General features: G+C 52.4%; 1 protein-coding gene across 2 annotated transcripts in view; it reads right to left on the bottom strand.

Annotated features, from left to right (window-relative positions):
* CPNE5 (copine 5) overlaps window positions 1-26,597 on the bottom strand; it is an 89,334-nt gene extending 62,737 nt beyond the window's left edge. For both annotated transcript variants that reach the window (XM_059177788.1, XM_059177787.1), the window contains exons 1-3: window positions 25,836-26,597; window positions 11,464-11,504; window positions 10,630-10,676 (exon numbers count right to left, since the gene is read on the bottom strand). In XM_059177788.1, the coding sequence (XP_059033771.1) occupies window positions 10,630-10,676; window positions 11,464-11,504; window positions 25,836-25,930 (183 nt within the window). In that variant the 5' untranslated portion in view covers window positions 25,931-26,597. The remainder of the gene's footprint in view (window positions 1-10,629; window positions 10,677-11,463; window positions 11,505-25,835) is intronic.
* Window positions 26,598-27,123: the final 526 nt, after the last annotated feature.

Genomic DNA, 27,123 nt, shown 5'->3' on the forward strand with positions numbered 1-27,123 from the left:
CTCCAAAATGTCTGTCACTCCTGTGGAATGGCATGATGGTGTCTGAAGGGATACCCCCAATGGTTGTTTCCCCCAGGTGAAGCCCTGGTTTCTTGCTTAAGGCCTCCTTCTATGGAGTCACTGTTGCGCATTGTCTCCTGCCAGGCGCTTTACCAAAATTAGCTCCTTTATTCCTCAAAGCAGGCTGTGAGCTGAGGCACTTGCCCAAGAGCCCCAGCCAGGGAGGTGGTGGCCCGGATTCAGACCCAGTCACCCTAACTTTGGAACCCACACTCTCAGCGGCTCCACCACAGCTGTAAAGAGCAGGCACCTGGACGTTCACACTAAAGAGAAAAGAGATTTATCAGCAGCCAAACAACGTACTCGAGAACCTCAGGGTTTACCAGAAAAGCAAATTCCTTTCTTCAGAGGAAATCTTGGGCTCCTGTCGAATGTATTACACAGAACTCACAGAACAGCTCTGGTCGGCTAAGGGGAGGGCAATAGGAGCCACACACAAGTTCACAGTCAGCCCTGACACACCACATCCAACCCCGGATCTAGAAAATTCCACTCCAATAGCAGCCTGGCCAGACGGGCAGACTCAGAAGACCATAGCACACCTCAGCTCCACACTCTCGAGCTGAGGCGCTGGGCCAAGCGGGGACCCTCTGTGCCTCTGCTTACTCATCTGGGGTATGGTGAGGGCTAAGGGGAGTTATGGGGTATTGCTCATGTAGAGACCATACCAGCGCTAGGAAACATCATCCCGGCTACGGAGGGAGAAGCAGGACAGGGGGTACAGCCTCTTCCCAGCTTTGACAGAATTGCATAATAATATTTCCAAGTGTCAAGCACAGCCAGGCACTGTGCTGAGCGATTCTGTCCTCAAGTTCCCACCACAGCCCAGGGAGTAGGCGTCGGGATCCCATTTACACAGAAGGAAAAAGAAACTACAGCTCAGAGAGTTTAAAGGAAGTGACAGAGTCAAGATTTCAAGGGACACAGTGACAGCACCTGGCTGTGCCAAAGCAGATTCTAAAGCCCTAACCCTAAGATTACGAGCAGGTGCCTGTGACCCGTCTGGTCCCCAGTCAGGCCTCGGTCCCAGGCTGCTTGCTCCTGCTGACTGCAAGGGAGGGCCCTGGAAATCCAGCTGCAGGACAAGAGCGAAGGCCACGAGAGGCTGTTGCATGGGTCCCGAGGCTCAAGTGGAACCTTTCCCTGAAGAGGCAGACCCCTCTCTCCAAAAACAGGAGAGCCCAGAAAGCCAGCCCCATGCTTGCCTTGGCACCCACCTCCTAGTGAGGCTTGTCTCCTGCTTTGAAGTTTAACAATAATAATGATCCATTATAAAACAGTAATAATGGTCCACTTGTTCCTTTTGATAGGGAAATCTTTTGATAGAGATCTGTGTAGTGTGACTGGGGCTGGGTCCTGGGTTGGTCATCAGGGATCCCAAACTGGGCTCAGAGTATGGTGGCAGAGGGTGAGTTCATTTCGCATCTAAACTCTTGACCATTGAACAAACTGGATCCCCACTGCCTTTGCCCACTACTGTCTTAAACTAGGAGCTCCACAAGACTGCAATGTGTCTTCCTGTTTCTGTACTTTTGCCTGCCATCTGCTCTGCACACGGTGGCCAGAGTTGTCTTTCCAAAACATAAACGGGGTTGCATCCCTACCCTGCTCAAAACTCTCAGATAGTTTCCCACAACACTCAGAGCAGTGTTTGAACTCCTACATGGCCTATGAAACCCTAGAGGATCTGCCCACTGTCTTCATTGTTCTCAGCACTCCAATTACACAGACTTTCTTTTTGTCCTTTGAGTGCACTGAGCTTGCTCCCACCTCAGGGCCTTCACACCTGCTGTACCTCCTGCCTGGAATACCCCCTCCCAGACATAGGCATGGTAACACTCAGGACTCAGTTAAGTCACCTGTCCCTCAGAAGGGACTCCCTCCACCCTGGTCACTCTCTATCTCATTATGCTGTTTTTTTATCTTTGTCACAGCACTCATCAAACAATACCTGAAATTATCCAACTTCTTTGCTGAATAAATAAGCCTCTCCAGAGTAGGGACTCTGCCTGTCTTATTCTCTACTATATGTCTGAATCGGTGGGTAGCATATGGTAGGTGTACAATAAATGCTTGCTCACTGACTGCTGACTCTTTGGAAACTGTGATTAAATCGAAGGCCTTGTATTCCCAGGAGGGCTCCCAATGGGGCACGGCCTTCCCTTCATCAGCTCATCTCTCCCCTCCCTCCAACACAGCCCGGGCCATAGCCAGACTGAGTCACCGCCAGCTCTCAGACACACAGAATGTTTCCACCACCAGGCTTCACTCATGGCAAGCCCCGTTCCTGGAATGCTCTTTCTTCTCCCCACTATCCTTCAATTCCCAAATCTGGTGTCACCTACCCTTGGAAGCCCTTCAGGCCCTCCCGGCCCTCTCCCAGCTGTGAAGAGCTGAGAATTCACATCTAAACTGCTTGGGTAGCTCCTGGCCTAGCTACCTTCTGGAACTCGGGGCCTCTGAGAGGATCTGCTACAACACTCTCACGAGAATGAAGAAAGCAAGGTTTTTAGTTCCTTCCATACCTGTGTCTGGTGTCCCCAGCTCCCCATAAGGTCTCTGAAGGCAGGGACCTTGCTGCTACAGCTTTGTACCCTGGAGGATATCACAGTCCCTTATTCAAATTACTTTGCCTGTTTGCCTCCCTGTTGCTATCTATATATAGAAGGGGTTACCTGGGACGGAGGTGCTACGTTGCCTGACACCCACAGCCCATCAATGGTACCATGAACAAGAGCTACCTCTTACCAACCGCCTATCTGTTTCCTCCACCTTAACCTATGTTCTCTCTAACACTTACAAAATCCAGCCAGTAAGGATTGCTAGTTGCCCATTTTACAGGTGAGAAACAGGGGGTCCAAAAAGATAAGCGCCTTGTTCAAGGTCACACTGTTCTAAAACCAAGGTCCTGACCCAAACCCAGGAACTGCCCACGACACCACCCCTCCTCTGTGATTCAATAGGGAGAGAACCCTGGTTTTCTAGCCTTGTCACCTGGGCCAAGTTCCGTCACCTCGCTGAGGTCTGGAGATAAAAGCCATTCTAAGGATCGGGACCAAGTGGGAGATGTGATGTCAGGCCCACACCAGGCACATTCTAAAGGAATTCTGCTGTAACATGGCAGATTTTTCAACCAGCTTGGCTGGTTCTTTGAGTACCTTAAACCATCAAAGTTATTGGGCCACCGTCTTGGCTGCTGGGATAGGGTTGCCTGGGGGCGCTCAGAGAGGGCCGAAGGTAGCTCAGAGTCGGAGAAAGGCATTTCCTCTAGAGGAACAGCATGAGGGTGGAAGCAGGCCAGACTCTGAATGTCCGGGTGCAAGAGGAAAGACAGAGCTAGGGAAGAAGGCAGGGGACACACTGTCAGGTGGGAGAAGCCTGGAGTCCAACAGCTTGGCTTCTGTTCTATTGTCTATAATATATTATTTAAAGCTAATTTTGGGGTGCCTGGGTGACTCAGTCAGTGAAGGGTCTGCCTTTGACTCAAGTCATGATCCCAGGGTCCTGGGATCGGGTCCAGCAGGGACGAGCCCGTCCCTGCTCAACTGGAGTCCGCTTCATCCTCTGCCCCTCCCTCCACACCTCCCTCTGCTCGCACACTCTCTCTCTCTCTCTCTAATAAATAAATGAAAAATCTTCTAAAGAAATAAAATAAAGTAAAAAAAAAAATTTTTAATGAGTTTCATCCATCCTAGGGATGGCTGTCACATTTGAAAGCCCAAACAAGGAGATATCATCTCCAGTACATTATCTCCCCGGCACTGGAGAACCCTTTTCACAGATGGAGGTTACCAATCATTTTTCACCGCCAACAGGAAGGTATGGAGAGACACACATATGGCTGAAGTGCCATACAAACCCGTAAGCACTTGTACAAACACGGTGTGAGAACCTGCAGAGACCTCATGCCTTGGGAGTGGGCCTGGGCTTCTGATACCCCAGGGCTCTCCTGCCAGCAGAGGCTGCCTGACCCTCCCTGGTGCCGGAACATCAGCTCTCATTGGTCGGCCCCCAGTGTGCCTTAAGGCAACAAGCAGGCCCTGGGACCTCACTTTGCTGATAAGGACAAGCAGGTCACTAGGGGCCACTTGCTAATATTAGATGAGAGTCTAACCTGACCATCAGATGACATGAAATTGCCAATTATTTCACCAAATTTTCAAACTGCAAATCCATATGGTTCAACTTAGCCAGTGGGTGCACGGGGCAGAAGTAAGCCTGAGTCCGGCTTTCATGCTTACGTGGGCTCCAGGGTCAAGGTTGTGTGGAAGCAGAGCTGGCACCCCTAAAAGCCTGGCAGCTCTGGACAGCCATCCGGTTTAGGTGGCTTCCACACAGATGTGAATCCCAATCCTGAGCCAATTCATAGCGTGGCCGTGGACAAGCCGCTTCAACCTTCCCGGCTTCAGTTTCCCAGCTGTGACGTGGACCCATCGAAGCTCCTCACAGAGGGCTGCAGCCTTAGGGACAAGCCAGGAGCGCACCTGCAGGGGCTCACTCCATGCCCGTTCCTCCATACAGCCAATTCTAGAGTAGCCCAAGTGGGAGAGGTTTGGACACCAAGCTAAGAAGCTGATGTTTGTCTCCCAGGCTTGGGAAACCGCTGAATGACTGAGCTGTGATTTTGAAAGCCACGGGAACCACGAAAAGGCCCTTTTCTGTTCAGGAGAAGCAGAAAAAACGCTGGCTGCTGGGAGTGAGCATGGGGTGAAATTCAAGGCGAGAGCCAGGGAAGACCGGGGCTTGGAAGGGGGCAAGAGCCAGACAGGCCACCACACAGAGACGCAGGGTGTTGTGGCCAGACTATGAAGAGACACCCTGGGACCAAAGCACTAGAGGGGCAGGGAGTGGGGTTCCCCACTGTGCCAGTGTGCCACACTGCCATGCTATTTGGACACAGCACAGTGACAATGGCCTCCCTTGGTCCAGCATTTCCTGGAAGAGCCCCTCCTAAGGAAGGACCCCTCCCACACAAGGATGAGATGTTTTCCTTTTCCTGGAAGCCCTCACTCCTTAGAGCCAATTGGGTCCTAGAGCCCCAGACTGAGAAGGGGACTCGGGTTTGGGAAAGTTCACAGGGTCTCCACATACGGCTGTTCCCACTGTGACAGAGCACTTGGGTGCTCAAGCTGGGTAATAGCACATTGCCATTAGTACTTCCAGTATTTTCAGAAGAGTTATTTTAGCTGGTCTCCTAAGGAGGACTCCGAGTCCCATTTTACAGATGAGTAAGCTGAGACTCAGAGAAGATAAAGACCTCACCCATGTCCCATAGTAAATCTCAGAGCTAGGATGGGAATGCTGTGTTCTAGACATCAAGTTCAGGCCCTCATCTGAGAAGGCAAAGGATGGTTATCAAGGAAGCGCTTAGAGAACAGATTGAGAAACGCAGGATAGATGATAACCAGATCATGTAGCTCCTTGGTGGCTGAACAGCATACCTCCAAGACCAACTAGAGAAACAAGGTCCGTTTGGGACAAGGTCTCCAGTGGGGGACCACAACACTCCATCCCACGCAATCCCTTATCATTCGCGTGAACGGCAACCACAGCCAACCGGGGTCTAGGAGGCGGAACCAAGATGCCAAATGCACGACCATCATTCAACACAATCTTCACAGCCAAACAATAGATGGAACCTACCAAATGACAAGTCTACTACGTAACGAAGATAAACGCAAAATCTCACACCGAGGGTCAAAAATCCAATCATGAAGTCTGAGCTGGGGGAATCCTGTCTGGACAGCAGTTTGGACAAAGAAGTGGGTCCAGCTCTGGGGAGAACACTGATGCGTGGACCCGGGTTCCAGGGACAAGCCAACAGGTAACATGTAACCCAACAGGTAACAAGAGGGACAAGAGGGACAGGGACAAGAGAAAGTGATAGAGGAAGCACAGATGGAAATGGTCACCTTCTTAATCTGCCCATAAGTTGGGGTGCTTGGGTGGCTCAGTCGATTAAGTGTCTACTTCCAGCTCAGGTCACAATCTCAGGGTCCTGGGATTGAGACCCCGCATCGCACTCTCTGCTTAGCAGGGACCGTGTTTCTCCCTCTGCCTCTGTCCACCCTGCTCCTTGCCGCTACCCCCTCACTTGTGCTCTCTCTCAAATAAACAAAATCTTTATAAGTAAACAAATAAATCTGCCCAAAAGTGGACTGTGTGAGCTGTCCTCAGATGATGAGAGAAAGAGCATGCGGAAGAGAAAATCAGCTTGCTCTGTGCACCCAGGGAGGGTCGAATTTGGGATTAGCAGAATTTTGCCCTTTATATATAACTATTAGATATCCTACAGCATCAATGTTCCAGAAGTTCCTTTCACATTTAAATTCTCTCTGCTTTAATTTCCATCTCCGTGAAATGGGGCCAATAATAATAATAGTAATAATACCTTCTGCATGATATTTAATTAGTGCATTTAATACACTAATTAATGCATTTAATTAGTGACTACATGTAAATACTTAGAATCCGTGCCCAGAACATCACTGTTACAGCAATGTCTGCTACTAGCATTCCTTTTTTTTTTTTTAAGATTTTGTTTATTTATTTTAGAGAGAGAGAGAACATGAGCAGGGGGAGGGGCAGAGGAAAAGAGAGAATCAGTCTTCCTGCTGAGTGTGGGCCAAACAGGGGCTTGACCCCGGGGGTCAACCCCAGGACCCCGAGATCATGACCTGAGCCGAAGTTAGACACTTTAACTCAGACACCTCTGCTATTAGTATTCTTATTGCTGTTCCCTAATTGGTACCTTCCAGAACCCAGAGGGAGTTCCTCTGGTGGCGTGTGGTCCCCCTTTGCATCCCTGGCATTCTACGGTGGCACACAGTAGGTATCCACACATTCTTGTTGACATTTAGAGATGAACCGTCCTTCCCAGCGGGTGTTGAATGTTCCAGGAACTGAGATTGCTCAAAAACAGTGCTCTGGGGGTGCCTGGGTGGCTCAGTGGGTTAAGCCTCTGCCTTCAGCTCAGGTCATGATCTCAGGGTCCTGGGGTGGAGCCCCACATCAGGCTCTCTGCTCAGCGGGGAGCCTGCTTCCCCCTCTCTCTCTGCCTGCCTCTCTGCCTACTTGTGAGCTTTCTCTCTCAGTCAAATAAATAAATAATTTTTTTTTTAAACTTTAAAAAAAAATAGCGCTCTGGCAGGGATGTGCGGGCATGGTCGCAATTGGTGACAATCCCCACAAGCAGTGTGGGTCCAGCAGTGGGACACCCTAAAATTCTGTAATATCCATCTCCTCATTTCCAAGGGGCCCCCCTGACCAGGACAGCTGTCTGGCCAGGGAGGGGCAGGGATCACCTGCCCACACATTTTTCAAATGGGGAATGGAGAGACGCTCCCCATAACAGCCTCCTCCCTGTGAGAAGGTTTCTAGGACTCTTCCTACCTGGTCATCCTGTCTTCCCTGGGACATGCAGAAGGCCCTGGCCAACCTTGATGCAAATAGGGCTCAATTTCCTGGGCTAAAATTACATCTTGAGTCAATTTTCATAAAATGCATTGACAGATTTAGGTGCTGGAAGCTGGAGCTTTCTCAGAAGGCATTTAAAATGACCCAAACAGTTAAAATCAGCTGAAACCCCACAGCCAGGGGCTGAGAGAAGAGCTTTCATCCCTCTGCAGCCTGTGCAAACCCCGGGGTCTGGACCTTGCCTGCAGAAACTGCCGTGCCCGCACTTGACGACTCCTGGTCACAGGCTGATTACCTCTCGGCCAAGGTTCTGCTAACAGACATTTTGCAATGAACTAGCAGGTGGGAGCCGGTTCCTGTTTACGAGCAAAAGCAGTCTTCCACCACAGGGGTAGTTCCAGAGATGGATTCCGGATTTTGCTTTAAATTTTCCATTCCTAATACTGTCCTCTGTGGGTCATAGAGAGAATCAGGCAAAGAAACAGGGCCCCAATTAGTCTGCGTGCATCTTCCCTTCTCCAGAAAGAGCTGGAAGCCTGAGCTCAGCCACCGTCACCCCTGAAGGCTGTGCGTGGCACTGGCTTTCCCTGGGGCTGGGACCCTCCTGCTCTGACGTTCTGACCTCATGGTCCCAGTTGTCCTCAGCCCGACAGCCGCCAGGTCGCCCTCGGTGGCCTCCTCCTCTCTGTTGTCCCACCTCGCTCATCTCACTGTCCCTTCTGGACTGTCCCTCTTTGTCCCTCTGGATCCACCGGCTTGTCCACCCTGCCCTGTGCCCAGGAGGGAGACCCTCCGCTGGGGCTCCCAGTGGGGTTTATACCAGGAAGAGGCACCGGCAGGAGAGCAGAGGGTGGAAAGAGAGTGAGGTTGCCCGGGCTCATCTTCAGGTTCCCCGGGGATTCCAGGAACCTTGGCCTCCACGGACTTCCTCAGGCCTGGAGTAGTAATGGCTTTCTACTGTTGCCAGCCTGGTGATTTGTCACCCCTCATGGCTTCCCTAAACCCTGAGCTCTCCTTCATAAATAGCCCCTTATTACTCACCCAGCTACCCAGGCGCTGGACTGACCTGCTCCTTTTGGATCCCCCCCTCCGTGCCGTCTCTTCTGCCACCAGCTGTGCTGCTGGGCCCCCAGCTTCCCTTCATCACATGTGATTTGTGAGAGTCCAACAAGCTATCAAAGTGCTTTGGCGAAACATGGCGTGCTGGTCAGCATGTTCTCTCCATGAACCCCCCTCTTACTCTCACTGATACTTCTCTACTCCCTGTTTCCTCCGTTAGGATTTATTCACATAGGTGACTCTCCCCTTCCCGGTGGCAAACTCCAGGGCCAGCTCACATTTTTGGTGAAGCTCTGTTCTTTTGACTACCTCCTTCTTTCCCCACTGCACCTGGTATGTTGCCTGGGACACATCAGTGCTTACTGTTGCAAATATCGACCCATTGTGGGAGTGATTGGGAGGCCCCAAACGTTCTGGATGATGCAAGCAATGCGATTTACCGAGCAATGACTACACAGCAGCCACCTTCCATCCATTGCCTTGTTTCGCCCTCGCCACAGGAGTACCAGGGCAGTGTTATCCCCATATTACATATGGGGAAACTGAGGCATAGTGAGGGTAAGCAACTTGCTCCAGATTCCACCTCCAGAAAGGGCTAGAGCCAGCATCGAGGCCTCCTGCCTTTCGTCCACTCTGCCCCAATGGTGCAGGTGGTGATGACGTCTCAGGGACAGTCAGGAACCCTGGCCCGAATGGGGACAATTATGACATTACTGAATGTCATTAATGGCCAACGGAGCAGTGCCTTCTGAAGAGGCCCTTCCAGACTTTCCTGAATGAATCACTCTGACATTAGCACACTGCTGCTTTCTATGAAGCTTGGCCAAAAGGCCTCAAAAGTAATTAGTTCACTTAAGTAGGCTAAATGTTTCCTCAGCAATCTGGTTTCCGCTTTAATTGGCTCAGAGTCTTAGAGAAGGCGAAAAAAGTAAAATTTAGCCCAGCCCCTGTGGAAATATTTCCCATACATTTTATGGATAAAATTCACCCCCTTTAGCCACTTGCTCCTACCACGCCTGGGGGTAAGGGGTAGTGATGGCGTAAGGACAGGTGATGCTCTGGCCAAGCTACGAACAAGGAAGATGAGGTTACTAAAGTCTGGGTTACTGAAGCTGGGTTTTTTTTTTTTTTTTTTTGGTGTTTTTTTTTTTTTTTTTAACATTCCTTCTTTAAAAAAAAAAAAGATTTTATTTATTTATTTATTTGAGAGCGATCAAAAGAGGCAGACAGAGAGAGGAGGAAGCAGGCTCCCTGCCGAGCAGAGAGCCTGATGCGGGGCTGGATCCCAGGACCCTGAGATCATGACCTGAATCCCAGGACCCTGAGATCATGACCTGAGCCAAAGGCAGAGGCTTTAACCCACTGAGCCACCCAGGCGCCCCTGGGTTACTGAAGCTTTACTGGCTATTCTCATTCTGGTCTTGTCATCTGGGAGGGACTCCCCAGGCTCTTGGCAGAGCTTGGAAGCCCCGCTAAAGAGCTGGGACTTGATTCAAAACGGAGAGGAGTCACTGAAGCTTTCCAGGCAAGGCAATCTCCTAACTGAATGTTCACGTTGGTCGGACACCAAACGAAGGCCGGGGTAGATGAGATGGGGCACCAGCTGCTATATCCAGTCTTAGGCCACCAGAGGAGGTCTTTTTTGTTGGGCCTGGACTCCCTTTGTCTCCCACTCAGACTGGGGCTCCCTGAGGGCAGGGCTCTGTCCCCCCTCAGACTGGGGTTCCCTGAGAACAGGGCTGTGTCTCCTGTCTCCCCCCTCAGACTAGGGTTCCCTGAGGCAGGGCTATGTCTCCCCTTCAGAATGGGGTTTGCTGAGGGCACAGCTATGTCCCCCCCGCCCCAGACTGGGGCTCCCTGAGGCAAGAGTGTACCTCTTCCTCAGCCTGGCTTACACAGGGCAGGAAATTTCCCCTCCACCATGCTTCTTCCTACAATAGCAGGGATAAAACTCCATGTTCTTCCCACCTTACTACTTTTCCCAAGGGCCTAAATGCTGCGTTTCAAAACACATCAGGTGGGATGTCTCCAGAGTTAGACAAACAGACAACGAGGGACAGGCAATGTGTCTGGGATGGGGAAAGGACCACCTACCTCCCGCCACTGCTTGTTCTCCATCCCTTGAGTATACATAACACATACTGTGGGGAGAGGAGAAAAAGAGGGTTAAAAACCCAGGCCAAGAGGAAGGTGGGTGCTCCAGATGGGGAGATCTCTGGAGGGGAAGGGCACCTCAGGAGACTCTGGCCTGAGCAGCACTGTTGAGTCTGGAGTTGGGGGGGTCAGCTTGGAGAAGGGGTCCTAGAATATAGAAGGGGACCCTCCTCTCGAAGGACCCTCGTGGAGGGGGTTGAAGGTAATTCACATCTAGGCCAGAACATGATGGAGGGCACGTGAAGGACTGGGTTGCAGAGATGTGTCGGGAGAGAGCATCTGAAACCCAAATCAGTCATCCTTTTAGAGCCCAAGGCAACCTCATGAAGCCTATTACTATCATCAGCCCCATTCCACAGATGGGCAAACTGAGGCTCCCCAAAGACCCGTCAAAGGTCAGAGAGTTGAATGGCATTGCTCAGGGCTAGATCCCTGGACTCGAAAATCAGTGCTCGTCAACACCCCAGACCACAGCCAGTTGGGGCTCTGAAATGTACTGCATTTTGGGACTGAGCACTTCTGGCCCCCAGACACCCTGACCCCCACCAACCCCCCTGGGTGGGCTGAATTTTCATAGGTTCCTGCGGCCTGGGAAGGGTCAGAGCCCCAGTTCTCCTCCAGACAGTATCAGTGAGACAATAAACAGCCTGGATGGGCCGGGAAAGGGGCCTAGCGCCTCATTAGAGCTCAGGAAGGGCTCAAGTGTGTCACTACCATCCATCACCATGTCATTGCTGTTGTTGTTACTGTTATTAGTGTCAGAGCAGAACTTACGTGGGTCGGACTTGGAAAACATGTCTTTGTCCAAGAGATTCCTAAAAGAGGGGGAGAGAGGAAGAGTTAGCACAGCCAGAGGAGAGAAGGGTCTCAGGGGAGTAAGGCCCAGGGTGAGACCCAGAGACCGCCTCAGGCCTGGCCGCAGGCAAAATAGGAAGAGAAGTTTCCTTGGGCACATATCTCTTGGGTACTCATTAAAGCAGGCACAGAGTGGGCCCTGGAGGCCCCTTAGCCCTGCTTCCTGAGGAGTGTGGCTGTCCACTCCTACCCCCCAACCCGTGCCATGCACTCTGGGTACCCCACATCCTGCAGGACCTCACTCTTGAGCCACATCTCCATCTGCCCAATGGCTTAGCCTGTTCTAGAAATTCTCCTCGTAAGACATCTCTACTTCTCAAAAAAAAAAAAAAAAAAAAAAAAAGTAAAACAAGCAAACAAAACTTAGCCACATAGTGTCCCATAATTCCCTGCGGGCTCTAGGTAGAGCCAGTTTATTGCATCTGTCACCTATGTTAGTAGATGAACCAGTGAAACCTCCCACAGGATGCAGACTCATTGGAACGGGGTCCTTCTGTGGTCAAGGCCAAGGCCGGGAGCTAACACGTGGCCCTGATCATCAGACTTGGAAGCACATCAGCAGGATGGTGGAGACGCTGAGGGACTGAGAGGTGTGGAAGAGGGGGCCCGCTGCTCCTGCTCTGCTTCCATGTAATCACGGCCCCCGCTCTTGAACCCCAGGGACGGGTCAAGCACATAGCTAAGCGTTCTGCAATACTAGCCCCCAATTCTCACACAATCCTTCAAGGTCAGTACGGAGCAGGCGTCATCCCATCTTACAGATGTGGAAGTGGAGGCACAGACGGATCAGGCAGGGCTAGGTCCTGCACCTCGGGTGTCTTCCATTCCACAGTGACATGCTGCTGTTACAAAGCAACACAGCCCACTGGAACCTCAGTTTCAGGCTGGGAAGTGACTCCACTTCTCTGAACGTCTGTTTCTTCATCGTACCATAGAGCCAGTCCTAAAGATTGAGGACTCCCTATCCTATCTCCTCAGCCCTTCTAGTTCCTGGACACACCCAGGGTTTCCTCCTATGCTACTTCTCTCCAAAGGGCTCTTTCTGGCAAGCCAGCTGCAAATACCAGGAAGTTTATCCGCCCCCGGGGGCAGGATCTGGGGGATAAATACCCAGTTTCTTGTTCTCTCCCACCCCCAACCAGGGGCAGCTGCCAGGCATCCTCCATTCTCTTGTTCCTGACTCCGTTACGAGTAAGCTCTGCCCAGAGGTCCCCAAGGGTCTTCTTCCTCCTCCCTCCACTCCACATGAACCCCTTTCTCAGAAAGAAGAAACAATTCTCACTAGTCTGTGTGTCTCCCTGACCACCAAACTCCAACTGTCAGAGCTGGATGGAACGCTCTGGATCATCTGTTTCATCTTCTCCCAGAGAAGGGGGAGACTGAGGCCCAGGGAATGGCAGGGAACAAACAGAGGTAGAGCCAGAAAGACCTGTAAGGAGTCCTTATCCTGGCTCCCTCACCAGAGCCATCAAGAGTGACAGCCTATAGGGCAGTTTGACCCCCACAGTCAATTCCTGCCCCTCATCCTGAGGTGGGAGCCAAAGACCAGCTGACGGACAGACAGATGCAGTTGCCACCTGCTGCTGGGGAGACCCTGATTGTGTTTACGAGCCACCCCAGCCTCAGTCCCCAAGATTCCCAGTGGTGTCTCTGAGGGTGGGGGGATCCCCAGATCCTCAACCTCTGTTCCACTCTCTTCTTTCAGGGATCTCTTCCCAAAAGGCAGCCACCCCCAGCTAGCCCTCCATGACCCCAAGACACACACCCCCTCTGCTGGTCTCCACCGCTCCTGCACCAGACTTGCTCCCAGCCGGCTGTCACTTTGGAAACCATCTGATAAAACTCCCAGGCCCCTGCAGGGAGCAGCAGATGAAATGACAGGCAAGGTGGCTGAAGGGGTGGGTCGGGGGTGGCGGCGGGGGCTCAGGGCCAGGTGAGATACCACTTTTACATATGCTCAGTCACACCGAAGAGGGCTGACCTGTTCTCCTGCAGGATGCTAGGTTAGGGGACACAAATGCCTGTTTTGATTTCAGTAAAGGACAAAATGCCTTCACCCCAAAAAGGAACCTTTATTCTGGTGAAATCTGAGGCAGGGTGAGGAGCTAGAAGCAATAAAGAAGGGGGGCCGGGAATTTATTAAAGAGTGTCGGGGTTTATCTTTGTATTCTATAATGAAATTCTACAATAGCTCAAAAGCTTAGAACACTCAAGTTGGAAGGGACCTCCGAGGTCACCTTTTCCAATTCTTTTATAAATCAGGAATGTGAGACTCGGGGCACCTGGGAGGCTCTGTCAGTTAAGCAGCTGCCTTCGGCTCGGGTCATAATCCCAGGGTCCTGGGATCGAGTCCTACATCAGGCTCCCCGCTCAGCTGGGGGCCTGCTTCTCCCTCTGCCTGCCCCTCCCCCTGCTTGTGCTCTCTCTGACAAAAATAAAATAAAATATTTTTTTATTTTTAAAGGAATATGAGACTCAGAGAGAATCTCTGACTTCTCCAGGGTCTGGCTCTGGAACTCAGGTTTTGTCATGTTCAGGCTAGTGAGACCCTGGATTTCAAACTCTGTGTGTGTGTACGTGTGAGAGTGAGAGAGAGACAGAGAAACAGAAGATGACTGACAGAGAGACAGAGGGAGAAGGAGAGAAGGGGTCCTAGCTTCAAAGAGAAGCAAGCAGGGATTTCCCTGGCTCCGCCCACCCCCCCAGCTGGGCGAAAGGGACACATCTGGAATGAGAAATAGAACGAGCCACGTAGCTTCAGGGGCTCCCTGCCCCATGGCCTCAGGCCTCTCACTGAGTCCTGCGGCTTGGGTTAGCTCACCACGGCCCCTGAGGAGGCTGAAGACCCCAGTCCCTCCGCCCTGCTGAGATGATCCTCATCATCCTTCCAGACTCATTCCAATCTATCCTCCTCCACGCTGCCTGCCCTGAACAGGCCCTGATCAACAACCATCTCTCCTCCCCTCGGCCGAGCTCTCTTTGGCCTGTAGTGCACAACCCCCTGACTGGTAGGACCCCACGTCCCTGCTCAGCACACCCTGGGCTGCAAAATGAGGGGCGTGTCGATCTCTCACACCGGTGGGTGCTCCTCCATGCTAGGGACCTCTGCTGCGGGCCAGCTCTGCACCTGACTCAGAGCTGGGCGGGGGCGAGGGGGGCGGCTGGTGGGCTGGCTGATGGGATGGATGAAGGAAGACCAAAGGAATGGCCCCATGGCAGAGGGAGGCTCTTGTCTCTCCACCTGCGTGGTGTCCGATCGCGTTCAGGGACGGCCCCTATACTTTCTGTTAGCTGCACAGCCTGATGGCTAAGTGCCTGGGTTCACATCCCAACTCTGGCCAAATGACTCGGCTTCCTTGTGCCTCAGTTTCCCTGTCGGAAAAGTAGGACTAACACAGTTCCTCTCGTCAGGACTGCTCTGGAGCATCTGCGCAAAGCGGGGCTATTCAGAGGACTGGTCATCCCCGGCCTGGGGCTGAGCAGGGCAGTCTCCCTCATGGGGGGTGCTCAGGTTCCCTTGGTGAGAAAATTTCCCACAGACACACAGGGATGGGCAACACAAGCCACCTCTGCCCTCACCTGTCCAAAGAAGCTCCCCCCACAAGCGCATATGCCCCCAGCACCCCACTGTGAGTCTGTGCTGAATCACCCCACTGGCCAACAACAGCCCTGCTCACCTCAGCCTCAGGCTCCTCCTTCGTCTCCTGTCCTCTCCCCTGCTCAGCTTTGAGGCCCTTCTGCCCCTTTGCCCAAGTCCCTGCGTCCTACACCCCTCTCTGGTCCCTTCACACTCGCTCCTCTCTGTGCCTCACCTCAATGCCTGTTCTACCTGAAGCCCCGTGGCCCGCTGAGCCTATTCTCGTGGCCTTGAGATAAGGGCTTCCCCCCTCAGGAGCCTCACTTCCTGGGACTCGCCCCTGTCCCTCCTTGTAAAAAGGTAGATTCTTGGTTGGGCCCCTACCCGGGGCCCAGTTTTGCAGGTCTGGATGAGGCCCTGGAAGTCAGGTTTCAACTAACTTCTCCACCATACACACCCACCTTCATCCCACACACACCCAAACACATCATGCTTCTGATGGCAGCAGTCTTGAGGACCTCAGTTTCCCCCACTGTAACAATGTACACCCACGCAGCACCAGAAAGTTCTTCCGTGACCCTCACCCCAACACACTGAGGACTCCCAGGCCGAGAGACAGTGGGTGAATTTCCCACAGACACACACCAGCAAGAAGCCCAGGGGAAGGAAACCAGGTCTTCTGGCCCAAAGCAGGGCCCTAACCACAGGGCATAGACAGATCAGACCTAAGTGCTTTTTCTCCACTTTCTGTCTTTGGAGAGCTCAAAGAGAAATTTTTTCCAACAGGCAAATGTATTTTTTCCCCAAAAGAGCATAAAACCCTTCAGCTGTCCGCACAGCAGCCTGGAGCTTAGCTTCTTTTGTTCCTTAAATCAAGGCCAGGAAACGGAGCCCAGGGCCCCTTTCCTCCTTGCTTTCCCCCAAGGAATCATTTTTCAATTCAATGGCCGCAAGAAAACAACCATGCACTGGGGGCTGAGATCAGAAGTCTCCAGGGCCCCAGCAAAGAGAGAAAGCATGGAACGGTTATAATAAGACCTCTTTGTTGGTACTAAAGGAGGGAGCCTGAGGGTCCCGCACTCCCATCTTGGGGCTTACAAGAGTAGGGAGTAAAGGCTGGGACTCTCCAGTCAGAGACAGGAGAAGATATGGCCGTGTCCTCAGGAAGCTGCAGTCTGAGGGGGGAGACACAGCCCTGCCTTCAGGGAGCCCTAGTCTGAAGGGGGGAGACACAGCCCTGCCTTCAGGGAGCCCCAGTCTGAGGGGGGAGACACAGCCCTGTCCTCAGGGAGCCCCAGTCTGAGGCGGGAGACACAGCCCTGCCCATAGAACAGTTCAGCCTCAAACGCCCTGCCCTGCCGACACCATAGGCAGGCAAAGAACATGGGAGCAGGAGACATTAATCGCAGATATGGTCTACACCAAGTCTTCTGTTGGGTACTTAACCCTTGACACCCCATTTACCCTATGTATCAATGACAGGAGGTTGGCATCACCTCATTCTAGAGGCCAGGAAGCTGGGGCTGAAATGTGCGCACAGTACCATCCACCTTGTGGGGGAACATGCTGAGATTGAACTCTGAAGCCCAAACCCATCTAGAAGTGCCCATGGGAAGTGTCTGCCTTTCCAAACCCAGGCTCTCCCAAAACTCCCATTCCAACCAGCAGCACCCCTTCCCAATCTTATTCTCCCGTGTCCTGCCCCCGACCTCATCAGGGCTGCTCCCAAAGGGAACAGCTGCAGAGAGGAACTGGAGGGCTACCATTCCCTCCTGCCCTGCTCTCCACCCAGACATGCAGAAGCCATCCATGAAAAGAAGGAGCTGGGGAGGAAAGGGATGTTGGCGCCCAGCCCCTGGCACTCGCCCATCTCCCCTTTCAGATCTGGCTCCTCACCCGCAAGCTCTGTCTCCCTGCCAAGCCACCTCACCAAGGTCTAAAAAGCAATTTGCACATGGTTTCAAGAGCTCTCTTTCCTGAGACTATTTGCATTATTATTATTATTATTATTATTATTAATTACTGCAACAATCATCCCTCCCATGCCATGTGGCCAAAGGAAGAGAGCATGAGCTCTGGCCTCAGAGGCATCCACGCTGAGTCCCCCCGCATGGCCACATGGTAGCGCTGTGACCCTTGACAAGCTACCGAGCCTCAGTTTCCTCATCTGTCCATGGGGTCATGTCCCTGCCTTCCACTATTGTGAAAGCAATAGCTTAAAACAGAAATGCAGGAAGTCTGTCGGATTCCTCTTGCCCTTATGCCCCCTCCTGTCCTATCCATCAAGTCTTAACGGTTTCTCCTTCAAAAACACATTCCAAGTCTGTCCAATCTCCCCCACACCACCATCCATTGTCTCTCCCTTGGGTGCTGCGGTGGCTTCTGGCCTAGCAACAGTCTTCAACTCCTGTTTCTCCCCACCCTAGCCTACCCACCAATAGCCATTCTCTTCACAGCAACCAGAGAAAGTTTTTTAGAAAATGAATCAGATCAGGGCGCCTGGCTGGCACAGTTGGTTAGGTATCTGACTCTTGGTTTCAGCTCAGGTCATGATCTCGGGGTCTTGGGATGGAGCCCAGCATGGAGTCTGCTTGGGACCCTCTCTCATTCTCCCTCTGCCCCTTCCCCACTACTCTCTCTCTCTCTCTCTCAAATAAATAATAAATCTTTTAAAAAGAAAAGAGAGTCAGATCGCATTACTCCTGTTTAACAACCCAAACCCCGAAATGCTGTTAGGACATCAGACTCCTTAGCATGGGTCACAAGACCGTGACCCAAACACCCCCTCCATACCGTTCTCCCAGCCCCCCATTTCCTCTCTAATCTCATTCTCCTTCCCTTCCCTGTATCACACTACTCCAGCCACAGTGGCCTCACTGCAGTTTTGCAAGCATTACCAAGGCCTTTTCTGCTACAGGGCCTTTGCACTTGCTGTTCTCCCTATCTGAATCACCTTCCCTCCAGATGGCTTTCTCATCCTTTGGATCTCAGCTCAATGTCACCTGCTTGTCCTGTCTAAAGTGTCCCCATCAACCCCAAACTTACTTGCAGAGCACCTGTCCCTATCAGACATAATTGAATTAATTTTTTTAAAAGTATGTATTTGTTCTATTACCACACCACACCATTTGGAGTTCTCTGAGGTGGTCTGTGTGTCTTGTTCACCACTATATCCTCGGCACTTCAAACTGTGAAGACTCTCAATAGCAAATAAGGATCAGTGTTAACTACTGAAGGAATGAATGTATCAGTAGCGTTCAGTTATTGGTACCTATTGTCATTATTAATTTTATTTAGCACACTCCAGTTTATATAAAACTTCACAAATATAATCTCTTTTGTCTTCATAACAACCTTATAGAATGGGGACAGGACCAATATTTCCCCCCATTCTACAAATAGAGACTGAGGCAAAAGAAATAATAACCTGGCCAAGATTTTAAGAGAGGATAAGCCAGGAATCGCATTGACTTTCAGTGTCCTGCCCAGGATTCTTCAGTGTCCAAAGGTATACAGCTCTCCTACTGGGACCTTTAGGCACTATGCTAGGTCATCAGAAGTGAGTAATAGTAGAGAACAGAGGTACCCTGCAATGCTTTGTTCATGAATGTTTGCCAAATTATCACACTAAGTTTTTAGTGGTTTTTTTCTTGCCCAGGAAACAGGAAGAGAGGTAGTCAGGGATCCAGTCAAGCTATGCTTGGAAAATAAGTCCCTAGTCACCTAACATGGGCTGTCAACTGACCACAGAAAAATCTGAAGAGCTAGTCCTCAGAGACACCAAACTCTAGGCCCCTCACACCTCCAGGGAGCTCAGGTAGCCTATGGATCCCTTTGAAATTCTCCTGTGGCAGAGGCCATGGCTGTCCACCCAGCAAGCATGCCTCACTCTCTTCCCACTAACAGAATCTACATTAGTTCAAGTGTCTGGTGAAAACACTCAAAGTCCTAGAGGGTAGGTTCCTGTCCCTTGTTGCTATCCACTGAATTGTGTACCTCCTAAAATTTATATATTGAAACTCTAATCCCCAATGTCACAGTATTTGGAGACGTGGCCTTTGGAAGGTAATTAGGATAATTGAAGGTCAGGAGGGTGAGTCCCTCATGATTAGTGCCCTTACAAGGAAAGACACTAGAGAGCTTACTCTTTCTTTCTCTGTCACGGAATAGCACAGTGAGAAGGTGGCTATCTGAAGCCAGGAAGACAGTCTCTCCAGAGCCTAACTATGCTGACACCTTGGTCTCAGACTTCTGTCCTTGAGAACAGTGGGAAATAAATTTCTGTTGTTTAAGCCACTCATTCTACGGTGTTTTGTTATGGCAGCCCTTGCTAACGAATATGTTAGTCTAGGTGCACATGAGATCTGCTTCAGCCACTGAAATAGAAGGACAAACGTGGTGAGAGATTTGGGGAGGGAGGGTAAGTTTCAGATAAAAAGAACTTGTCAAAGAGAGGGCTTTGGCCCTCTGTCTTGCTTCCTACCTTTGTTTTTATTGTTTGTTTGGGTTTTTTAAAGATTTTATTTATTTATTTATTTATTTATTTATTTATTTATTTATAGGGGGAGAAAGAGAGTGAGAGAGAGAGAGAGAACATGTGTAGGGGGCAAAAGAGGGAGGAGCAGACTCCCCACATCCACTGAGCAGGGAGCCCAAAGCAGGACTCAATGCCAAGACCCTAGGATCATGACCTGAACCAAAAGCAGACACTTAACCCATGAGCCACCCAGTCACACTCCTTGCTTCCTATCTTTGGATGTGGTTGTGATGCCTGGAACAGAGGCAACCATTTTGTAAGAAAGAGGTCCACCATTTGGGGTGATGGCAGCGTAGAAATACAGCTAGCTGGGTCCTTGACAGCAAAGTAAGCTGACAAACTCACACTGAGACAATCTACCACCAAACTCACTGTGATCTGAGAAAAATAAATATATTTTGTGTTCGAGCCACTATTTCTGATATCTATAGCCAAAGAATTCCTAGCTGAACCTGACTCCTCTGTGCTCCAAAGCTTCCCAGTCTTATTCCCCTTACCTCCTCGCCACCCTCTCTTCCCAATGGTAGGTCATCTCTACCAATGGGTCTAAGCAGGGAGAATTGGGTCTAAGCAGGGAGAATTGTGAGCTGGGAGAGAAGGAATGGTAAGCTACATGAAAGCTGGCTGCCCTCCCACGACTCTCTGGTTTCTGCTCCCTGGGGATTTCTCCAGTTCTGGATTTGCCACACAGAGCCAGAGGCCATCACTGAGTAAGGAAGTCCTCTCCCATCCCAGGAGAGAGAACACCAACTCTTTGATGACAACTACTATCATTGGTACCCAGGCCCCTACCATGACCCCATGGAGACCCCAACCCCCAACCTCAAGAAGGCCTCAAGACTTTGAAGTCTGAGGAAACTGCATTTGGGGCCCTTTCTCCAAAATATGCTAACTATAACTTTGGGCAGGTCCCTTAACCTCTCTGAGCTCTGGTTTCCTAATCAGCAAAAAAGGGAAAATACTACTCCCTACCTTATGCGGTTGTTGATTGTCGATTGTGGTCAGGTTAAAAAGATACAGTAACTGCAGGAAAGCAGAAATCTAAGATGGTGCCGGAGAGTTCTACCCTCCCACCCCCATACAAATCTGCATAATCCCCTCCCCTTGAGTGTGGGTGGGACCTGGTAATAGGGTAGACACTCACTCCTGTGATTACTGTTACTTAGAAAGGATCCTGTCATGGCAGACTGGGGAGCCTCTCCTAATGGCTCTCAAGAAGGAAGCTGCCATGTTTTGAGAGGCCCACATGGCTAGGACCTGAGGGTGGCCTCTAGGAGCTGAGAACCTTCCCAATCCAACCACAAGCAAGAAAACAGGACTTCCATCTCACAGCTGTGAGGAATTGGATTCTGCCAACCATCTAAATGAGCTTGGCTTGGACCCTGAGCCTCAGATTGGGATCACAGCCCCTGCAGACAGCTTGCTTTCAGGGGGACCCTGAGCAGAAAGGCCAGATATGTTTCTGACCTACTGAAGCCGTGAGATTATAAACGGCTGCTGCTTTAAGCCGCTAGCTTTGTGGTAATGTATTAGGTGGCAATTGGAAATTAACATCATAATCTCAGTTTGAGCCAAATTGCTAATCAAGTAGGTCAAAAACAGCTGAATATAGGCAACTGCATATGGTTCGGCCTAATACAGATGTAAAGCGCCTAGCATGTAGTGAGCACTCAGTAAAGCCCACTGTTTCCATCCCCCGATTCAACTAAGGAGGGCCGTGGAATATTCAGTGGCTGGTTGGACCTTTTTTTTCCTAGCTCTGGCTTTGACAGCTGTCACGCAGTGCCCAGGCTCTTCCTTCCCCAAAGCCAACCTCCGGGAGCCTGTCAGAAGAAAGCATTCAGAGCCCATTCACACCCTCTTCTGAGACGCCCAGGGCAGGGCTCCTGAGCGAGGCTGCCTCTCAGGCCCCAGGGCAGCAAACCACCAACCTGAACCGACAGCAGAAAATATCTTGGGGGCAGAGATGACAGCTGCCCACCAGCCCCGCCCACTGGCAGGGACAGGGAAGCTGCTTGAGGGATCCCAGCAGGGCCCAGCAACTGCCCACCTCTGGACCCTCCCCTCCTCGACCTCCCGATGGGTCTCAGGAGCCCCACCATGTGAAACTATGCACCCCTTCTTCCAGCAGGACCCCGTGGAAGTGCAAAGGTTTCCTGTTACATAAAAAATGCAAATCACTCTTTCTAAGCCACACTCTGCTGGTCCAGATCCCTGCATAAAGAGACCTGAAAAACAGTGAGGACTTTGGGGAATGGGACGCTGGATAGCTTGACTTCTGACTGGGTCTGGCGGGGAGGCTAAGAGTCAGAAGAGGTCTGAAACAGAGGGCCAGAGGGAGGAGAAGCTTGAGGCTCACATTTTCTATAATGTCTGCTGGTATGTGGTTCCACAAACCATCTATCCTACTCACTCCCAAAAAACCCCTCAGAAAATCTAAATGTGCACAATATGTAAAATATATCTCAATAAAGCTGGGGGGAGGGGCAAATAAAAATCTCTCGATGGATCAGATCTCCAGGACCCAGACAAACCTTGGGACCCAGCTAGAAAGACAGACTTTTTTTTTGAAAATTTACTTTCAGGTGTCAAATAATGGGCAAATTACCACTGGTGAATGAATCCACTTCACCCTCATAGCTATGATAAGAATTAGTGCGCATCTGCCTTCTGCTTGGGTCATGATCTCAGGTCCTGGGATCGAGCTTGGCAGGAAGCCTGCTCCCCAACCCCCTGTCTGCCTTTCTGCCTGCTTGTGATATCTCTCTCTCTGTCTGTTAAATAAATAAATAAATAAATAATCTTTTAAAAAAGAGAAGAATTAGTGCGCATCTCTTATAGATGAGGAAACTGAAGCACAGACTCATAAACTGAGTCATTTATGCAATGTCTCAAGGACAGGGCTGGGATTTGAACCCAGGTAGAGAGACCCCACAGCCCACATTCCTAACCATTGAGCCTAACCACCAGAAGCTTTACAATATTTGACCCTGAATCTACCAAAGTTGCTAACAACCACTGTTTGGGAGTGGACAATATAGATCTTCAGTCTAAGAAATACTCTACCCAAAGCAGGGACACAAATATGACCCATCCCACAGTGTCAGGTGCTTTTAGCGGAGGTTTGGCTGGTGCTGGGGCTCAAATGTGCCCCTCTACCAGGCACCTGGGCTCAATGAGGAGTGCTGTAGGCTAAGCATGGTGGGGGGTTGGGTCTTCCCAGAGGCAAGTGCAGAGAGATAGCCTCCTGGGGCTGCAGGGGGTGGCAGGGACCTTCCTAAGAAGCAGAGCACAGCGGGATGGTAACCGGCTCCCAGAAATGCTAGTTTCCAGTTACCTGAAATGTTGGGCCCCCTCAACTCCAGCTGCCCATTCTAGAGCCTACTGGAGTTCTCACCCCACCAACCCCTCTGCTTGCCTTACTATTTCCTGCCCAACCAGAATGTGTCACTTGGATGCCCAGGGCAGGGCACCCCTTAGCCTCCTCTCCTGGGACCCTATCAGGATCATGGGATACAATGGAGGAAGACTTATGACCATAGAGTGTAGAATATGCTGAAGAAAGACATTCTGCGCAGCCCTCCCTCCTCCCCATGCTCCTCTTCGCCCCCTCCCCCTTTTCCTTCTCTCTCTCTTCTAGAACCCAGGTAGTTGGACCTTATTGAGGCAAAGAGATGGATTTACAAACTCACGCCCACGCAAACTGTTTTCTTGTCTCCCCTCTATTCCAGGTGACTCCTGCCTCCTCATTCTTCTTCCCAGAACCCACTTCCCACCCCTGTGGCTTTCAGAAGCCCCGAGGCAGGCCCTCCTCAGGCTGATGGGTCACGTCTCTTGAGGGGGAAGAGATCCCCGGCTTGATCCCAAATCACTTTCCCCAGGCACTCGGAGGCATCCATAGGTACTTCTTGAGCAAAAGGTCTGAGTCCTTTGGACACCTCCACTTTCAGAGAGCAAACAGGAGGGGCCAAGCACTACTGCCTTACAGGAATCATCGTAACCACTTACTGAGCACCTACCACATGCCAAGCTAGTGCAAAGCAGTGTACTGGGTGCTTCTCAACCCTTGATTTCTGGAAGTTGATTCCTCCAAAAGTATTTGTGGAGAATACATGCCAACCACTCGTCTAAGCACGGGAGCTCCCTCAGCAAGTAAGATTTCTAGAATGCAGGTTCTTTGTGTGCCCTTGTCAAATGGGGGCGATGGAGACTAAAAGTTTGTTGCAAAGGGTGAAGCAGCATCAATTTCAAAGTGTCGACCCCGAAGCCACTGCGCCATGCGCTCTCTGCCTTGTCTCCTCTCCACTACAGTGGAGGGTTTGTGGTCAAAGCCAGGGTAGGGATCCCTGCCTCAAATGCTTATTTTGTACAGTTGTTTTGGGGGAGGAGGGATGAAGTCTACACTGCCTTCAGAGGCTGAGCACTCGGTCTGTAATACCCCGACCCCCGGCTGAGGACTCAGGACCCAGAGAACACAGAAGATTGTGTGATTTGAGCTGGGTGTCTCATGGGTGAGAAAGATGGCTGGAAGTGGGGGGCATGAGGCTAGGGTTTTCAGGATGGGGGGGACACGAACTGGTGGAGATGAAGGAGGGGTGAAATCAGGACGGGGAATCGGCTGCTCAGAGCTCCGCGGTGACAAGGATCCAGAGGACAGCTCTGACAGGAGCCTGACAAGCTAGGAGGGAGCATCGGGTGTGTGCTTCACAAGGGAGGGAAGGCAGGCCCTGGCAACTGTTGATGGCTGAGGAGGTGAGATGAGAGCTAATGGGCCATCAGGAATCTCCCAGCAGCGCAATGGCAAGATGCAAATAAATGGTGTCGGGCGATAATTATGATAGGGATGTGCAGGACCACAGCGGAGACATGTGGGAGCTGTCACAGAAGACCCAGGAAGGCCCCAGCATGGGTGGGGGTGGGGGTACTGTGGTCCACCTCACCAGCCCTCACTCCCACTCACCCTCAAATCCCCTCAGTCCCTCCCTTTCTCACACATCAGCCCAGTACCTCTGGCTCGGTTTACAACCCCCCCCCCCAACACACACACACACACACACACACACGCACACACACACACACACACACACACACATAGCAGTGCCACAACTTTGGAAAAGAGGGTTGGGAGGCTGTGAGGTTGAGTGGAGGGTCTGACCAGAGAGGGACCTGGGCAAAAAATGAGGTGGGTGATTTGGAACAAGCATACAGCCAGGACTAGGGAAATGCTGTTGGTCACCTGAGGGGGGAGGAATGGCATCTCCAGGGGAACGTCAAGGGGGCTATGCCTGGGCCACAGTACCCCTCACAGCCCCAGCCAGGTAGTGACCATAGGCCAGCCCGAGGCCATGACTGAACTAGAGAAAAATCCCCCTTCTCCACCAGTACCCACTTACTGCTTGGGGCAGCCTTCTCCTCAGATAGGAGAAACAGGGGGAGATACCCCCAAAGTCTGTAACATAACTGAGGATTTGGGGGTGGTAGCCCACAAAAACACACCTCCCCTCCCCTACTGGGCTCTCAAATTCCACACTCAGTGTTGTAGTCCTTTCGCTTAAGATTTTGTACCTAAGTTATTGTTGTTGTTGTTTAATGATGCCCCTTGAAGTTATTATCAGTTATCCACAGCTCAGTATGAATGAATCAATCTGATCCCTTTCCACGAGTCAGTTTTGCTGTTGGAGGTGAAGAAAAGCTTTAAATCTTGGGGTCTAGGACACTGGGTGGGCGGGGAGGAGAGGAGGGTGTTGGGGCAAACGAGCAGGGAGAAGAGAGGAGAGAAGGGCACAAAAGGCAGAGGCTGCTTATGCCTGGTTAGGATGGGGCAAATCACTCACTTCTCCATTTGGGGAGGAGTTGATCAGAAATAGCCTGGGATAGCCTTTCACTACCTCCTTCTCCTTCCTCTGGCGTCTGGACCCTTGTTCCTGTGTCTGCATTTCTCCTCTCCGCAGCCGCCTGGAGTCCAAACTTTCCGCGATACGACCCCAAGCCTGCCTTCCCATTCCGCCGTCACCACCCATGGCTGGGCAGGGGCTCCCGCTGGACAGGCAAGGGGGGGTCCTGGAGGCAAGGACACTCTGAAAGGGGGCGCGCGAGGGTAGAGGGTCGGCGCGGCGGGGGCCGCGGGGCTCCGGGTCCAGGGGCGGGGCAGGGGGACCCGGCCAGCGGGCGGCTCACCTGCAGGACACGGTGATTTCCACCTTGGTGGCCGGGATGCTGCCCGCCAAGGAGTCGAACTCGCTCAGCGACGCCATGTCCTCGGGCTGCTCCATCGCCCACCGCGCCCCCCACCCCCAATTAGTCAATCCCTGCGCGATTCACGCCTCCTCCAAAGCGACTGAAACCCTGGGCTCTCCCCCAACTCCGGAGCCGGCGCTGGGCGGCAAAGGGAGGAGAGAGGAGCGCGAAGAGGGGGCGTGGGAAGTGAGAGAGGGAAGGGGGGGGCGGAGGGAGCGGGGGCCGCGGATAGAGGAGGGGGTGCGGGTGACGCGACGAGGAGGCTGGGGGGCCGGCAGAGAGGGGCCAGGTACCCAGGGAGCTGGGGCGCAGCGGAGAGAGGCGGAGGGGCGCGGGGAGAGGGCACCGGGAGGGACGCTCGGAGTCGTGGGGAAGGGTATGGGGAGAGGGGCATGCAGCTTCGGGTGGGGACCGAAGGCGTGAGGGAGAGGGAAGAGGGAAGAGGGGCGTGGGGTCCGGATCCGGCGCGGGCGGCGGGGGTGGCCGGACGCCGGCAGCGCGGAGCCCGGAGCGCCGAGGCTGCGCCGCCTCTCCCTGGAGCTCGGCGCGGGCGGCAGCGGGGCCGGGGACCCGGTGCGAGCGCCACCTCCTCGGCACGGGCTTGGTCTCGGGCTCGGGCTCGGGCTTCAGGGCGCCCGGGCTGCGGGAAAATCAAATCTGCCCGAAGCCGCCGCCTCCCGCCAGCTGGGGCGGGCTGCGTGCCGGGTCCGCGAGCGCCGGAGGGGGCGCCCGCAGGGGCCGGGGCGGGGCCGCGGGCGGGGTCTGCGCACGGGTGTGAGTGTGTCTGTGTGAGCGTGAGTCTCTGTGTGTGCGTGTGTGTGCGTGCGCGTGGCGGGCGTGGGGATACGGCTCCAGATGCTGGGAGTCTGGGGGGTGGTGACACCCAGAGACGGTCCGGGCGGTGAGCGGCTCCCTCTGCGCCCACCCCCAGCAGCTCAGGGGTTTCCGACTGGAAGAGAAAGGGGGGTTTTGAGAACCAAAGGGTGTCTGTTTGAGAAGGGTCCGTGCGGGGCTAAGTGGGAGCGATGTGCGCAAAAGAGACATCACCCCCCAAGAGGTTTGGGGGTGCTCTTTGCTGAGGGTGCGTCCAACGGGGGGTGGGGGTGGCAGGTGTCAGCCTATAAACAGAATCACATCTCTTCCGGAGGGGTGTGGGGACCACCCCAATGGCCCGAGGGGCCTCCTCAATTTCCCGCGGAGGGCCATTAGGCCTAGGCAGGGTCTGTGC

The sequence above is a fragment of the Mustela lutreola genome, chromosome 6 (assembly GCF_030435805.1).
Source record: "Mustela lutreola isolate mMusLut2 chromosome 6, mMusLut2.pri, whole genome shotgun sequence".
Taxonomy (NCBI): Eukaryota; Metazoa; Chordata; class Mammalia; order Carnivora; family Mustelidae; genus Mustela; species Mustela lutreola.